This window comes from Grampus griseus (genome assembly GCF_964374135.1).
Source record: "Grampus griseus genome assembly, chromosome: 4".
Lineage (NCBI taxonomy): Eukaryota > Metazoa > Chordata > Mammalia > Artiodactyla > Delphinidae > Grampus > Grampus griseus.
In genome coordinates, this window is record NC_138997.1 from 93,094,797 (window position 1) to 93,111,811 (window position 17,015).

The following is a 17,015-nucleotide window of genomic DNA, read 5'->3' on the forward strand; positions in this document are numbered from 1 at the left end:
TGGGATAGGCAGGGTGGGAGGGAGGGAGACACAAGAGGGAAAAGACATGGGAACACATGTATATGTATAACTGATTCACTTTGTTATAAAGCAGAAACTAACACACCATTGTAAAGCAATTATACTCCAATAAAGATGTAAAAAATATATATATATTTATATATGTGTCATTTGAAAATGCTCTTTACTTTTCAGTAGTCATCATTTCCTGCACAGTTCATTGCTGTTATTTATTATTCCTATATAGTTAATATTCTACCTTGGCTTTTAACTTTCTCACCTGCCCCTAAATCCTTAGGGACTTGAAAAATAAAGCCATTCTGTCTGTTAGCAACAAATCCCTTAGGATCCATGCAGGAACGAGGGAGAGCATACCCCAGCAGGTATTCCTGGATGGGTTGGATCTGTGTGGCAGCAAAAAACTGTCCCCAGGATTTCATCCATATATGAAGCCCATCTGCACACACCCTACAGGGAGGTGGAGGAATCAGTCTTGCGACCTCTTTTGTAGAAGCATCAGGAAGCAGTGCTGTAAAGTCAAAAAAGCACTTTTTAATGGCCACCTGCTTGGCACTGAACGGCATGTAGGGGATGCTCTGGGACCACTGGACCTTCCTGGAGTTTCTAACATAGTTTCCATCATGGCCCTACTGGAAAGTTTGGAGCTGCACATGGAGCTCGGCCCCAGAGACTGGGAAAGCCAAGGGTTCTGCAGGGATGCTTTGGAAAATTACACTTTTAGGACTAGAATTTAGTTCCTAGGGATTTTAAAACATTTAAAAAGTACGTTATGAAAGTCATGTATACTTATTTTAAAAGTTAGAAAACAAAGAACAGATAGCATACACAGTCTTGCATCACCTAAACTTACACACACACATGTAAGGGTTTTAGTGTATTTGGTAATTTTTTTCTTTTGTATGTGGGTTCTTAGTATAATTTCAATCATACTGCATATTTTGTTTTCGGCTGTGCTGCACGTCATGTGGGATCTTAGTTCCCCGACCAGTGATCAAACCCGTGCCCCCTGCACCCCCTGTATTGGAAACTCGGAGTCTTAACCCCTGGACTGCCAGGAAAGTGCCTTTATTTAAACATTTTTTAAAAATATTTATTTATTTATTTTCTGGTCGCACTGTGTGGCTTGTGGGATCTTAGTTCCCTGACCAGGGATTGAACCCAGGCCCCCAGCTGTGGAAGCATGGAGTCTTAACCACTGGACTGGCAGAGAAGTCCCCAAACTGCGTATTCAAGTTAGTTTTCTGCTTTTTTTCCCACTTAGTGTGGCAGCATCCGCATGTCCATGGTACTACATAGTTCATATCAACCTCATTTTAAACAGCTGGAAATTTGCTGTTTGATTGATTGATCAAACAATCAATCAGTTGATTGATTGCATTATCATTTGCTAGCCATTCCACTATTGTTGGACATTGTTTCTATTGTTTTTTTACTCTTTCTATAAATAACAGCACAGTCTACTTTTTTCTTTTTTCCTAAAGCTAGTCCATGTCTGGGATTATTCTTAGCCCAGATTATCAGAAGTAGAGTTACTGGATCATTGGATAGGGACTTTTTTTTTTTTTTTTTTTTTTTTTGCTTTTTAGAACTTTATTTCAACATAACTATGGGTACAGAAATACACTCATATGGGTTAATAGAATGCAATTTAACTTATATTACACAATTTGGACCAAAAACCTGGTACATGGTTTGCTTCAAAAAAAAAAAAAATGGGATTTGCAATCTGGTTTATTTTTCATCTATTACAAATGTATATATATATATAAAAAGATCCTCCATCAAATGCTGCTAAAGCAAACAGCAAGAACCTAGAGAAATTAACCTTTGGTTTGTCTCTGAAAAGTAACAGGTATTGCACTGTAAAACTTTACAAAACTGGAGCAGCAAAACATTGGAATGTTTCAGTGCCAGTTCACAGAGTTCAGTAACTAATGGATGTTGATGAGGGTGAGGAGAGCCTATGTATACATGTGAAAATATAAGAGGTATCCGATCTAGTTAATATTGCCTGTAGATCCCGAATCTACTCAAACCAAGATTCAGATAATTTCTTAAATCTGAATTAACACTGTCAGTCCAGTTCATCTGCTGAGGTCAGAAAGGAAACTCTGCACAGTAGCTGTTTTCCTGAGTTGTGCAAAAAAGAAAATTAAGTTTCTTCCCCAGCGTTTTAGTCCAGAACTACAGCAAAGTATTTCATCCATTGTCAACATTCATGGGGTGAGAGGCGATGAGGTTACTTAGGCTTAAATCTGAATTAGCACTCAGATGCAAGAGTCGGATAGGGACATCTTTAAGGCTTTCGATAACATAGCCTAATTGTTAAGAATGTGGGAACATGCCCATCTCAGCAGATACTTTACAACATTGTGTTATCATTTTTTAATCTTTGCTAAGTTTAAAAGAGACACAGAGTTTTTTCCCTCACTGTGGCAGGGCTAAACAGGCTATCCCCCTTCAGATGCCCAGGCCTGTGTTCCCGTTAGCCTCATAGGTGTGTGTGTGCACACATGTATCTGTACATATAATATGGATTTAAAAATTTTTTTAATTAATGATATTGGCAAGAAATTTCTTTGTCTTGTGCCTTTCTCCAGTATTTCTTGGAAAATCTTAACTTCCAGCACTTTCTGCCTAGTATGCTTGGGGTTTCGTTTGGATCTCCTCATTTTAACTCTCTCTCCCTCTCTCTCTTCTTTTTCTACCAATGGAAAATGCAGCTCTTGAGAATGACAATTGCCAAACAGAGGCTGGGAGACGAAGAAATCGGCGTGCGGCACTTTGCAGCCCATGAGCGTGAAGATTTGGTTCAGCAGCTGGAGAGAGCAAGGGAACAGGTTATCGCCAACATCTGTTAGGAGTGGGGGATATGTTTGCACAGCTGAGCGTGACACAGAGAAGAGTAGACTGTGCCCCAGTTTCTCAGAGACTGTGGGGTGCTTGGAACGCGGTTAGAGAAGGAAGATGCAGTTTGAATGCATTTACTCCCTCTGTTCTCTGCTAGGTTCCCAAGCAGCCTTTTGCATTTCTGTCTTCCAGCAGGTCTGCTCTCTTACTTTGGGTGCCATTGTTCTGAACACAACAAGAAACCTCCCCCATAACCAGGATAGACAGGGAGAGAACAAACATGACAGACTGGCCTTAATTTGCAAGTTTCCGCTGAAATGCTGAGTGGATGCTTTTTAGGCAAAATCTCAACGGGTACCGAGCCCTAGTTAGGGAACAGCTTAGAGAGCCTAGGCTTCGTTTTTCTCCTCTCACTAATTGGTTTTGAAGAGCAGAACATGATTTCTGGGTCTAGAGTGGTTTGAAAAAGTATGTATTTGTAAGACACTGGCTGTTGTTCCCAATATCTGGATTTGCCCTCTCCAAGCCCCTGGCTTTAGGGCAGGCTGCAGTTGGTAAGTGATCAGTTCTGTGTTTCCAAGCTGCTGCAATCCATCTCATCTTGGATATAGTAAGTGTCTGGCCGGAAGTTGTTCCTTGCTTTCAGCTTTTATCATATTCCGATGTGTGGCACTTATGGTTTTATAGCAGACGCTGGTATTGATAAGCTCTCTAAAAGTCAGTCAGCCAAGTGGAAGGCTCGTCTCTAACCATAAGGCTGATGCCTGCAGAATACCTTGAGTAAGGGCACTTCTCTGGTTTCAGATTGAGTCTCTGGAGCATGACCTGCAGGCCTCTATGGACGAGCTTCAGGATGTTAAAGAAGAGCGGTCTTCCTACCAGGACAAAGTCGAGAGGCTCAACCAGGAGCTAAACCACATCCTGAGCGGCCACGAGAACCGAATCATTGACGTGGATGCCCTGTGTATGGAGAACAGGTAAGTGACCAGTCCCAGGCTCGTACTGGGGTAGGATGCTGGCTCTCCACTTGCCTGCAGGCTGGGAGTTATTTGCAGCCCTGTTTATATTTCAGAAAATAGCCTTACAGTGAAAGGAAAGTCTCAACCCTAAAACAATGATATTAATGTCACACGTTAATTGTAGCAGTAAGAAAAGAAGAACCACATGCTTACATGCCTACATCCATACCCTCTTTCCCCCTGCCCTCCCCGGTTGGGTGAGAAGGGTAGGGAACCAGTGAAAGCTGCTTATTATTGCTATCAAGAAGACAGAAAAGAATAAGAAAATAAATTGAGAAATTCCCTTAGCTGTCTCTTTTCCCAGAGGCAAATTTCAGTGTGTGTATGTGACTAACTTAATGCTGTGTCTGGTATTGCCTCTTGCTGCCTTGCTTCCCAGTGGAATCATCTTAATGAGAATTATGTGAAAACTGTGTTGATATCCCTTAGGGGATCTCTGCAGAGGGCTGTCCTAAAGTGAGGTTTCAGTGATTTGGGCATACTTGACCTTGATCACATCCATTTAAGAAGAGGTCACCAAGGTGCACTTTTTCTGCTTTCGGTGGTGGGAAGGCACTGTAGGTCAAAGGTGGCCCTTTGGGTGTGTGGTTTTCTTTTTATCCTCTCCTACTTGAGTGTATGTTTTTTATTTTGCCTCCAAACTCTTCCTAGTTGTATATATTCTTTTTCAGGTACCTTCAAGAGAGATTAAAGCAACTTCATGAAGAGGTCAACCTCTTGAAATCTAACATTGCCAAATATAAGGTAGAAAATCATGACGGTGACGGTGATGATTCACTCTTGTACATCTAAGTGTCATTCTATTTTAATTCCCTTTTATGTGCCAAAGATACTCTAGTGCTTGCCTGCCCTCCCAGATAGTTCAATAAGAGCTTTAACTGAGGAACCAGTAAGAATTAAACCCCAAACGGCAAACACAACAAAAACAGGTTTTGCAAGAGCTGCTTCTGTTATCTGGACAGGGCACACTGAGACCACCAGAATCTGGATGTGACCACTATACAGCCTCGGTCTATATTAAATTAGGTTTCCTATCCAGCTTTTCTATAAAGTGTTCTGTCATCAGATGTTCTTTGTCCCCTAATCATCCATAAGAAAATGATTTCTGAGCAATGAAGAAACAAAGATTGGGAAATCACAATCTAAACGATAATGTTCACGTCACACTAAAAGGACAGAATGTTTAAATTCTCCCCACTGTTATTTAGTCTAATTCCAGTGCCATTCGTTAGATAGTATGTTTCTGCAGATGTTAGTTGTAAGTGTTATAATTAGCAAAATCTCCTGGGTTTCTCTGCTTTGAAAATAGATTGATTTCTCTTCCTGAGGGTGAAGTTTTACAGCCGTCTCTGTGCTGGGGCAGCCATCTCATATTCCTGGCTTTTGACGTTCACTTTTTTCTCAGAAGTCTCCATGCTGTTCCTCCTTTTCCAATCTGGGGCGGGGGGGCCCACTTGAGTTTACACCCATCTATATATACACACACAGCCAAAGAAGAATACAGCTCTTAAAGTTGTATAATTAATACATAATTTAAAAAATGTGTATATGCATTCACTTAACAACATTTATTCAGTTCTTCTATGTGCCAAGCACTGGCTGTGTAGCACATATCAATTTTAATGTAACGTTCTGTTCTAGGAATGACACACATGCACTTCCTTAACCTTGAGTCCATGGCAGATTTCATTAATCAATCATGGCTTTGCTTCCAGTCCAGCCACAGAAACCTTCCAGACACCACTAATGATCTTTTGGCATTGCGCCATGAAAGTAAACCTAGTCTCCATCTCATGTCTGTTTGGAAGGGGTTTCCATAACTAGTGACTTCACACATTAGACTGAGTTCTTGCTTCAGATTTGATTTAATTTAACGAATATGCATTGAGTACCTTCTATATATAGGAGGATATAATTGCTGTAATTCTGCTGGGCACCAACTTAAAAAGAAAAAAACAAAACTCTTTACCAGGTCCATAAAAATCATAACTCTCTGGCAGGGACTCTGAATTTTAAAAGTTGGGCTAGCATTTGGAGTTTGTAAAGAGTTCTTGTGTGCTGGATGGGAGGATGCATCTACCGGAATTAGGTATTTTTCCATTATTGGCTTTTCTGACAGAGGTTTTTGTTTTCTCCCAATGCTGCTTTAGAATGCTCTTGAGAGACGGAAAAACTCAAAAGGCCAGGGCAAATCCAGCAGCAGTGCTCTGACTGGAGTCCTGTCTGCAAAGCAAGGTAGGGGTCATTTTCTGGGAGGGACCACCTATGATCACAGAATGCGAGCACTGTGGGTCCACATCTCGTTTTTTGAATTGGGAATGGAAGTGATCCTTAGAGCAGTCACCCCCAAACTTCCACCTGCATCAGCATTGCCTGGAGGGCTTATTAACACACAGATTACTGGGTCCCACCTCAAGAGTTTCTGATTTACTAGGTCTAGGGTGAGCCCGGAGAATACGCGTTTCTAAAAAGTTCCCAGGTGATGCTGATGCTGGTTCGGGGACCCTGCTTTGAGAGCCGCTGCCTTAGAGGTCTCTCTAATGACTGGACCCCATTTGCATCTATTCCCCTAACTATGCTCCTCTTGCCAGAATGTTTTCCCTTCTGTAATCACCAGGTTAGCATCTCCAAGTGTCCGTTCCATCCTCATTGAGTTTCTCCTTTTCCTGGCCTCTATGGTCAGACTAGAAAAGTCTCACAGCTGCTGAAGTCATTTTACCATGGCACATGTGCCTTTTTCAAAGAAGCTTTTATTTTTTATTTTTTTTGCGGTACGCAGGCCTCTCACTGCTGTGGCCTCTCCCGTTGCGGAGCACAGGCTCCGGACGCGCAGGCTCAGCGACCATGGCTCACGGGCCCAGCCGCTCCGCGGCATGTGGGATCCTCCCGGACCGGGGCACGAACCCGTGTCCCCTGCATCGGCAGGCGGACTCCCAACCACTGCGCCACCAGGGAAGCCCTAAAGAAGCTTTTATTGATTGCAATTTTGTTCCGCCTTCTTGTCGATTCCAATGAAAAATAATGATCTTCCAGGAACAGTCAGGGGAAATAAATAGCAGACAGCTTGCTTCTGACACTTAGTATTTGGGAATTCAGTTCTAAACATGACCCTCAAGTGGACCGTGCTGGACTGGCCTGTTTTGGGCTTGTTGGCAGTGCAGACCAACAAGGATCAAATGGCAGTCCTCATCAGAGCTACGGGGGATTAAAAAAAAATGGTGAATCTCCAGACTACCTAATAATCAAGGCACTTTTCCAAGCAACTTCTTTTTTTTTTTTTCACTCAGCTAGAAAAGAACACCCTCTATACAAACGTGAAGTAGCCCATCTAAGTATAGCTCTGGATATCCTTGATAGCCTTTGAATGTTGGATGTTTGAATGTTGAGACCCAATCCTGTCACCGACCTGGGGAATGCTAGCCACACTCAAACACGCTGGCAGGACCGTCAACCAGGCACAACCTTTCTAGAGAACCATTTGGTTCTGTTATAAAAAGCCTTAAACTGATCCCCTCTGAGCCAACAAGAAATGATTACAGACATGTGCAAGCATTTTGCTTCAAGAAAGTTCTTCCTACGTTAGTTATACTAAAAAACATTGGAAACAACATAATTGTCCAGGAGTAATTAAATAAATTACTGTAGATCTATGCATGGACTACTAAGCAGCCGTTACATTTTATATTTTAGTAGATATTCATGATGAGACATAAGGTTAAGTGAAAAAAGCAGAGCTTTTTCCCATTTTTGGAGAGAAATGTGTGAATTTGTGTGTCTACATATAGGCATATAGGAAATGGTGTTCAAAGATATATAATGAGAGATTTATATTATTTCTTCTTTTTTCTGTCTCATAGGAATACAAGTGGTTGTGGTCTTTTGGGGTTATCTCTTAGTTTCTAAAAACATGCATATAAAAAATATATTTTGTGTTCTAAATGATCTCCTACATTATCTTACCTCCCACCAAGGGTACTGTGGGAAGCTGTGATATAAAGCCAGGAGCTCAGGACTAGAGCCATTTGCATTTGCACTGCTGTGTGACCTTCAGCTAATGTTTTTAATCCATCAGCGCCTTGCTTTTCTGTCCATGAAATGGGAATAAATAACATTTTCCATGTTCTTTTTAAAATTTGAAGCCTCAAATGAGTTAGTCAGCATGAGTGTTTCAAAAGCATAAAATACTGGACAAATGCAAAAAATTATTATCCTTTAAATAAAAGGTGTTGCTAAAAGTCCATGAGTACTTCCTCCTTTCTGTTTAACCCTCACACTAAATTTTATTTTTTTTCACTTTTGACACTTGAAGTGGACCCTTCAATTACAACACAGTAGCGTGTGGAAACTGGGAACTGATCCCAGCTTCATTATCCAGGAAGAACTGACATTGGTTTGCATTCCAACGTTCCAGAAGGATTTAAAACTGAGTTGTAAATTTTATATCCCACCCAGTTCAGGATCTGTTATCTGAGGATCACGGGTGCAGCCTCCCAGCCACTCCACAGTCCATTTCTGATCTGAAATCTCTGGCAACAGCCCTGTTGGAGACAATCCATGAGAAAAACATGGTGATCCAGCACCAGAGGCAGACCAACAAGTAGGTGGCTGGACCCTGGGGTGCAGGGCGGGCGGGAGATATGTGATACAATGACTCTCAGCAGTGGGTGGCAACCAGGTGGTGGGCCTGCCGGCCTTAAGGGAAGAAGAGCCCTTAAATCTGGAGGGAAACTTATTGAGCTAGAACTGTGCTTCTGCATTATGACAGCATCTTGGCTCTCAGCTGGAACCAACATGGAAATAATACTGGTTCTTGCTTATTGAATGCTTCCTCTGAGCCACTCACAGAGTAATGCATATTACCTGGCTGATTTTGATGGTATGCTTGCCCGGGGGATCTTAATCTACTCTCCTCCACATCTTCTCTAGGGGAGGCACCTCCTCGTGCCATTCTAACCTCACAGCACAGCTTTCTTGGGCTCTGAATAGCAGGAACACCCAAGCATCAACTTTCAGGCAGCTGGGCCTAGAATGGAGTCTCATGCCACTTTTCCAGATCAGCAAAAAACAATAATTAAAACAGAATGTCTTATTTGGTTACTATAAATATGTTGACTATGTTGGGCAAAATCAAGCAAGTTAAAGTAGCAGGTCAGGACAACAGAAGCAAAATTGGAAGAGTTCAGAAAACGGTGAATAAACAATAAATTAAAGCAAAACACATTGCAGACAGGGCCAGCTTTGAGGACCAGAGACTCATGCAGTCACACATGGCCCAGTGCCCAGAAGGTCCCTGCACTTGGTCTAATCAATGCTTTGCGTCACCATTTCGAAAATCTTAATCTTTTTTGAATAAGGGGGCCCTGAGTTTTCATTTTGCGCTGAGCTCTGCCAATTACGTAGCTGGTCCTGCTTGTAAGACCTACATGTGGAAGCAAAATGTAAGCGTGGAATACAGGAGCAAGTGCCCAAGGCTGGGCTTCCAGCACGAACAGGGAGGGGTCAGGGAATCGGGGGCCCGGCGAGGCGGGGTGCAAGGAGAGAGGCAACTGGAAAATGATGGAGAGTATTGTAAAAACAAAATAACAAAAAGAGAGGCCGGGAGTAAAGGGAAGATTGAGCAGGAGATTAAGATATATATAAAAGAAGGCAGAGAGCAGTGGAGGGAGTCTGGGCAATCTCAAAGGGATGACAGGGGTAATTTATTGACAGAAGAAGTTCTAAAAATTCCTTTGAAAGAAATCTTAATCAAGGACTGAAACAGCCAGATGCCAAAATGGAGATATGCCTCTGGGGGAGGACGAAGAAACGGGAGTCTCCCCAGAATAGGTACCAGGTCTGTTTTATTCAGGTAGAATCCCCTGCCCCCGGCAGTGTCCCCAGGAGCCTTCTCTGTCCTCACCAGCTCCCTATGAGGCACCCACTGGGGCTCTTTCAAACCTCCTCAGGTCTTCTAAACCCTAGTCTGTTCCCAGCAGGTGACCTCAGCTCCTCTTTTACTGAGAAAACCAAGCCTGCCTATCCTGAGCCACAAGGCTTACTGCTCCCGCCAAAGCAATGTCTTCCATCCTAACCCTCCAGTCTCCGGGAAGCACACCAACACACTGTCCTGTGGGTCCACACCGTCCTCCCTCCTTTGGGGCCCAGCTCTCCTGTGACCTCCTCTTTCAACCTCTTCAACTTCTGCCCCTCATCCTGCTTCTGCATCTTCACCCAGAAACCTCCCAGGTCTTCCTGAACCCCCCAAAGGGTTCCCGTGAGCTCCACTCACCTCCAATCTTTGTGAACAAGAGGCCACCTCTACTTCTTCAATAGCCACCCCCTCAAAGTGTGTTCTGGGGGGCACCTGTGTTAGAATTACCTGGAGGGGGTGCTTGTTTAGAAATGCAGATTTAGGGGGGTTTCTGGAGGGAATATCAGGATTCTGGATTTTAGCGAGCCCCCAGTGATGCCACTGGGCAGGAACAAAAGATCACCTCGCTTCAACACCTCCCAAGCCCTCTTGTGAATTTTCCATAGCAGTCTTCCTTTGGAGGTCACCAGTGCCCCCAAACCCCACTTTCTCACCCTCATTGACTCACTCACATTCAATGAGTCTGGAGTCTGGAGTATCCATCCCTTAATACATTTTAAATACTTTGAAATGCTTGTGCCCTTTGACCCAGAGGGTCCGCTTCTAGGAATTTATCCTAAAGAAAAGAATCAGAATGATGCCCTAGATTTATACATAAGGTGGTTCACTGTGGATTCATTTATAAGGGTGAAAAAAACGGAAACAACCCAAGTATTTTTAAATTGGAGAATGGTTAAGATTACAGTAAATCCATAAGGCACAATACCATGCAGCCATGTAAAGCGTGATTTGAAGAATATTTAACGTGCTCTGCTCACCATCCTAATACCTAGGTTTGACCAACTTCCACTTCACTCAGGTTGAAGCTGTCCCAGGGCCAGTATGTTTGTCCACTTTGGTCACTGTTCTCTCCCAGTATGTCGGATAGTGCTGGGCCCAGTGGGTGCTCGTGATTACTTGATGAAGGGATGATTGAATGTCCTCTAACCCTTTGTTCCTGTTCCCTTAATACTCACATGCAAACAGGCATTAAGTTTTATGGTTTTCATGCATTCATTCACTTATTCAGTATATATTTCCTGAGTGCTTGCCAAGGTCCTTCAGTGTACATCTCCTACCTGCCCCTTCTTCTTCCTTCCCACCAGACCATTACCTTGTCCTTGGGAAGATCCTCCCATCAACCCTCCATCCTCAGACCCCAGCTCACCTCCTCCACTGCTTGCCCGGCCACACTCAGACCCACCTGCCAGCTACAGTGCCGATCACGACACAAGCCTCCACCGAAAAGCCCAGCTGGGTCCCACCGCCTGCCAAACTCAGTATCCCCAAGCTGCTGGCCTGACACTCCCGCCTCTTGTGACAGATTGATTTCCTTATACGTTCCTCCCATACTCCACTGCAACCACACACATCCCCAGGTGCCCTGGGCTCTCGCCCTCTGTTGAGAGAGACAGACATTTTCATTTTACTGGCTTTATTTTTTTTAATGTACCTTTCCATTTTTAACTACTATTTAATAATTTTGAACCATCTGTTGATTTACGTTTTAAAAGGTTGAGCAACAATATATCTCCAAACTACTTTATCTCTCAGCCACCCGATTCCCCTGCCTGGAAGAAACCACCATTCCTCCTTTTTTATGTATCCTCTCCAAGGATGCATATATAAGCAAACGCATAGTACATTTATATAGACACACGTAAATGCTCATATATATTTATATAGACATAGATTTTCTTTTAGTTTTTTTTTTTACAAATGGCATCTAGTATTCATCAAAAAAGTTTTTTTCACTGTCTTCCACCTTGCTTTCTTCTCTCATAACAATAGATCTTGAAGATTGCCTCATGTCAGTACATAAAGTACCTAATGTGCCATTCTTAATCCTTTGAGGGTCTTAAGTTTCACACTTTCAATAAATGTTTTATTTGGGGGCATGGAAAGAAACGAATTATACAACAGATGGAGTGAGGGCTAAGAATAAAATGTGCATTTGGTCTGCTTGCTGTTGTCCCCCATGATTTAGCCTTTTGTACCTAAGATTTAAAAATAGCTTTGTTTGTCTGGAGCATTAGAAGTAGGGATACAGGTGCTCTGTTCTGTAAGAGTGTGCTCCCCCTACTGCTTCTTCACTGCCTGGCCCAGCCCCCCTCTACCCCCCCCCCACCCCCCGACGCTGAGAAGGCCCAGTGGGAGCCATCTTGGAGAACTGATGAATAAACCTAGGACTTTATATTTTGAGAGGAAGTTCAATTAATAAGCATTTTGCTTGAGGGACTTCTTGTGAGTTTGCAGTTGTCTAGCTACGGTTAAAGAAGGGGCGGGGTTCACGTGTCTTAGAAACAGGTGGCAAAGCATTAATGAAGAGACAGACGTTAAGAGTTATGTCTCACAGCACACCACCTTTGGTCCTCCAGCCCTTCCCAGCAAGCCATCACTCTGCCAGTGCTGGGGTGATAACCGTGGTGGTTAGTACGTGAGGATACGCTGGCCTTTTGCTACCCTCTGTGCTTTGCCTAAAACTCTTCACTGCTCTCCCCACTCCCTGGCCAGTGGTAGTTCAAGGTAGTGGTAGTGGTGGCCAGTGGTAGTTCAAGACCTTGGAAGTTCAAGGTCTTGGAAGCAGCGGGAGCTGTCGGGGATCAGAGCAGAGATTCAAAAGAAGGTCCCGTGGGATGGAGGTAGGGGGGCACGGCTCTCTCCAGTCTGCGGGGGGCCACGGCCACCTCTTCCTCTTTGGGATCGGGCTCCCCCCAGGGCCCTCACTCAGAGATTCTTGCTTGCTGTGTTGTCCAGAGAGCAAGGACAGCGGCACAGTGGTGGCCGGCTCCTGGGTTCGTTCTGTCTTTGCAGATTTCCTGTGATGTTGCTATCATCAGAAACTACTACTGAAAATCTCTCTAGAAGCCTGGCATCTGGAGGATTTTTCTAGACTACTGGGTAGACATATGCTGAAATCTCCCCTATCCTAAAACAAGCCACCGCTAAATAAAAACTTTATTTTAAAATCTCTCCCGTCCTACAAAAAAAAAAAAAAAAAACCTCTCTCAAGCCTGTTTATGCCTCAGGCTACTGCCCTGGCTGTCTCCTTGGATTCCCTGCTAAACTACTTGAAGAGTCATCTATATTCACTGCTTCAACCTTCTCATAGGCAGCTTTTCCCACCCTGTCACTTGGATTCTGGATTTCACCCCTTCCTCTGTCTTGTAACAGCTCTCTCAAGGGTGGGGCATGTCTTCTTAGTGGCCTTTTTCATCCTGTGTGACCACCTTCTAGAATAAGACGATACTGACCATGCTGCCCCACCGGGAACCTTCTCTCCCCTTCCCCACATGCCCCTGGTGCTCCTCTCCCCTCTCCACCTCTGCCTCTCTGGTCCTTTCTCACCTTCCGCGGGTGGTGCTCTGGCCCTCCCTTCTTCTGACATCTCACATTCTGCTGGGGAGCAGACCCACCCCCAGCGTACACTCTCATCTTCGCTCTCCCAGATCCTCCTGTCTCCCAGTTGTGCAGCTGTCTACCCCGATATCCCGTAGACACCTCCAACTTCTCATCTTCCTCCGTATTATTACTCCATCCCTTTGGCTTCCCTGCATCCCCTCTGCCTCCTTTGAGCCATCGTCATCACTGCCCAGTACAGCACTCTCCTAACTGGTCTTTCTGCTTCTACTCATCCTCCTTCCAGTTCATTCTCAACGCCACATCAAAACCAGTTTTCCTAAACTTCCTTATGCTGCTTCTCTGCTTATAACCCTTCAATATCTCCTTGTGGCCAATGAAAAAATGTCTCGCCATTCTCCATATGGAGAAGATCATTCATGATCTCGGTCCCTACAAGCCACTCTGGATTCATCTTTCATTTAATCTTCACAGTCCTCTCCACAGTTCTACTGAAGGACTTATGTATTTCCAGGCTCAGGTTTTGATTCGGGACCCTCCACTTACCAGCTGTGTCACCCAGGGCAAGTTAGTTGGCCTCTAATAAACGTAATAAGAGCTACCTCATCTATTGTCACAAGGGGCTAAGGGAGATAATATTCGTGCAAGGCTTAGAGTAACACCTGGTACAGAACAAGTGATTAATAACTATCAGCTGTTGTTGAAGCCTTCCACTGTACTGTACTTGTGTGTGTCTGTCTGTGTGCATCTGTCTGTCTCCCACCAGAATTTTAGTCCCTAAATGCAGGGACAGGGTCTGCTTCTCTTCAGTGTCCCCTACAGCCTCAGTAATTGTTGGATTGGTTGAACTTCATTGAACAGACCCTGTTTGTACTTCTACTGTCTCCATCTATGAGTACTGCCAGCTATTGAGACTCAGATAACCCCCTTCTCTCTGTGGGCTGCATCACACCACGTTCAGTGGACCACCTGCCATATCTGTTCAGTGTGAGGCCAGTTAGAAGACTCTCTGTCATTTGAAGTATCTTGGGTTATATTTTGCAAGACCAGCTATGGCTGCATCCATATATCAGTTATGAACGGTTTTAAAGAGACCTTGCTTTAGGTGTGAGAATGCTGGTTTTCTAGTGCCATTAGGGGGTTATTGGTTAAGAGCATGCACTTGGGAGGTAAACTGAGGTATAGGTTAAAAATCCAGACTCATCACCAGCTGAGTCCTACATGAGGTTTTGGTTAAGTTAACTAACTTCCCTGCCTCTGTTTTCTAATGGGAGGAGTCGAGTGTGGTGGATGAGAACACTGGGGGTTGGGAAAAGACACAGCTTTGAGGTGAACTGTGTGTCCTTGGACAAGTTGCTTAACCTCTCTGTTTGTTAGAGTTCACACGTGTCAAAGGAGGATAAAAATACAGTCAACGCTGCAGAGTTTTTGCCAGGTCAGATTAAAAAATGCATATTTAGTAGGTGTTTGGCATAGGCTCTGACTCAGACCTGGGACTCAGGAAAGATTAGTTGCTATTTGTGTTAACCGTAGTGTGGTTGTTATTGTTATTGATGGCATTATTGTTACTATTACTACTACCACAACTTCTGCTGGGTCCATTTTATCACCTCCAGCCCTGCATCAGATGCTTATGTCAGGCTAAAGAAGAAAGCAGTCAGCCCTGACAAACTTAGGCAGAGTCCCTGAGAGTAGGTTGTTAGGGACCCCAGCAAATTCACCTCAGTGCATTTCTGGGAGACATGGCTGTGTTATCCAGGACGATCAGAAAAAATGCAGCCAAATGTCTCTGCACCACGCCTTTGAACATTGCCCTGACGGCATCCTTCATTGTCCACAGAAGAGTTAAGCCTTATCTTTTGTTTCCAAGAGGCAGCCACATACAGATAATCTGATCTCGCTAAGAAGCAGGCGTCAACTTGAACACTGCTGTGATTGCATCTCAGACCCATCAGCTGGTGAAAAGGGAGCTCGGATCAGAGGGTCTGAGCAAAATATTAAAAGTGAGATTACGAAAAGAGGTGTTTATTGAGGGGTCAGAGACATGAAAGCAGAATAGACCCAACACATAGAGTGAAAATTGAAAGTAATTGATAACGACTATGGAGAATTTAAGACTTAAGGAAAAGAAGAAAAGAAAACTCTAAGTACCTAGATGAACAAAACCACATAGAGTCATGTCAAAGAGTTTTCTGTGAACTCAAAGGGAATATTAATTAAGACGCCGCAAGTGAATTCAGGTAAAATAAGGATGAATTCAAAGCCACATATATATGTGCAGATATATACATATTCATGTCTCGGTATGTATGTGGGCGTGTGCAGCTATGTCTGGAATATAAAGAGAGGTAGAAGCACAGTTCTGGTGTTCTGGTTTCTCCGGCTGAAAGGATTTGAAACTTGGCTATTAAGGTGATTTCTACATCATTTTAGCACAGCAATGCCAAGAAAATCCGCCAAAGATAAAGACTGGTTTTTCAATTTCCGGGCCAATGGAAAATGATTGAAGTTTTAGATGACTATCAAATCATTTCCCAGCTATATTTAATTTTGTGTAGAGTGAAGGAGGGAAAATATATGCCCACATTTATGTCTTTCCATGCATATAGACAAAGTTTGGCTTCCAAGTAAACAGAGTAATCTGTTCAAATACACATTCTAGATCTTATACATCACAGTGAGTCAGAATGGGCACCTTGGAAGGCAATGTAATTATTCTAGTGATTCTGTAATTTCTGAAAAGTTTTTGATATGCCTATTTTTTAAATTCTCTCCGGAGATCGTTACAAGCCATGAAAAAAAGGAAAGCATTTATTTAATCAAATATATTTATTGAGCACCTACCATCTACCAGACATTATGCTAGATATCAAGGATATGGACATCTGTAAGCCATAGTTCAGGTCTAAGAAGGCAGATCTTATTATTTTATTACCTCTAAGTAACATTACCAAGCATGTTCTTTCATACTATTTGTTAGACTTGGTTGTTTCTGAAACTCAGATCCACCCTCAAAGAATCAGGGCGTGATACTTGTAAGAGTATTCAAAATTAAGTGTCATCTTTAGCACTGAGCAAATAGAAATGATGTAAGATGTCTGGGCAATGGTAGAATCATTGTTTGGCTGTGCAGCTACCTTTGTGTGAGAAGATTCACTTGAATGGCAACATTTCAGTAATTTTAAAATCATTTTTAATTATTCACTTTATATTTTCATATGTACTTCCAATAGAGTATGTGTGTGTGTAGCAAACACACACACACAGTTTTTCGCATATATCTTAAGTCTCAAAGCATGTTCTCTCTATTAGGGCACTAGGGGGCTTCCCAAGTATCCTGCTCACAGCCCTGAGAGCTGATGAGATCCATGTTCATTGGTGTCTATTGTCATTCTCTCCCCTTTTCCAGAATCCTAGGGAATCGGGTGGCTGAACTGGAGAAAAAATTAAGAACTCTGGAAGTTTCTGGTTTGTGGAGTCTTCCAGGTAAGTAGAACTTCATGAAAATTTTCTTTTTTTGAAAAAAAAGTTTCTTGTTTTGAAAATTTGCAGAGCAGACTTTACCTTTTTAATGTTCTTTTATTTGATGATCGTTGCTGAGAAATCTACAAGTGTTTTAAACTTAGAAGCCATCATTTTGGAGGAAATCAGAAAAA

The 17,015-nt window shown here is 43.2% G+C and overlaps 1 protein-coding gene across 1 annotated transcript in view; it reads left to right on the plus strand.

Annotated features, from left to right (window-relative positions):
- The window catches only part of CCDC149 (coiled-coil domain containing 149), a 98,527-nt gene that overhangs the window by 64,650 nt on the left and 16,862 nt on the right, over positions 1-17,015 (plus strand). Inside the window, 6 exon segments of the mRNA XM_082653767.1 lie at positions 2,745-2,861; positions 3,676-3,848; positions 4,562-4,634; positions 6,041-6,125; positions 8,343-8,487; positions 16,769-16,845. Of these exon segments, the coding sequence (XP_082509893.1) occupies positions 2,745-2,861; positions 3,676-3,848; positions 4,562-4,634; positions 6,041-6,125; positions 8,343-8,487; positions 16,769-16,845 (670 nt within the window).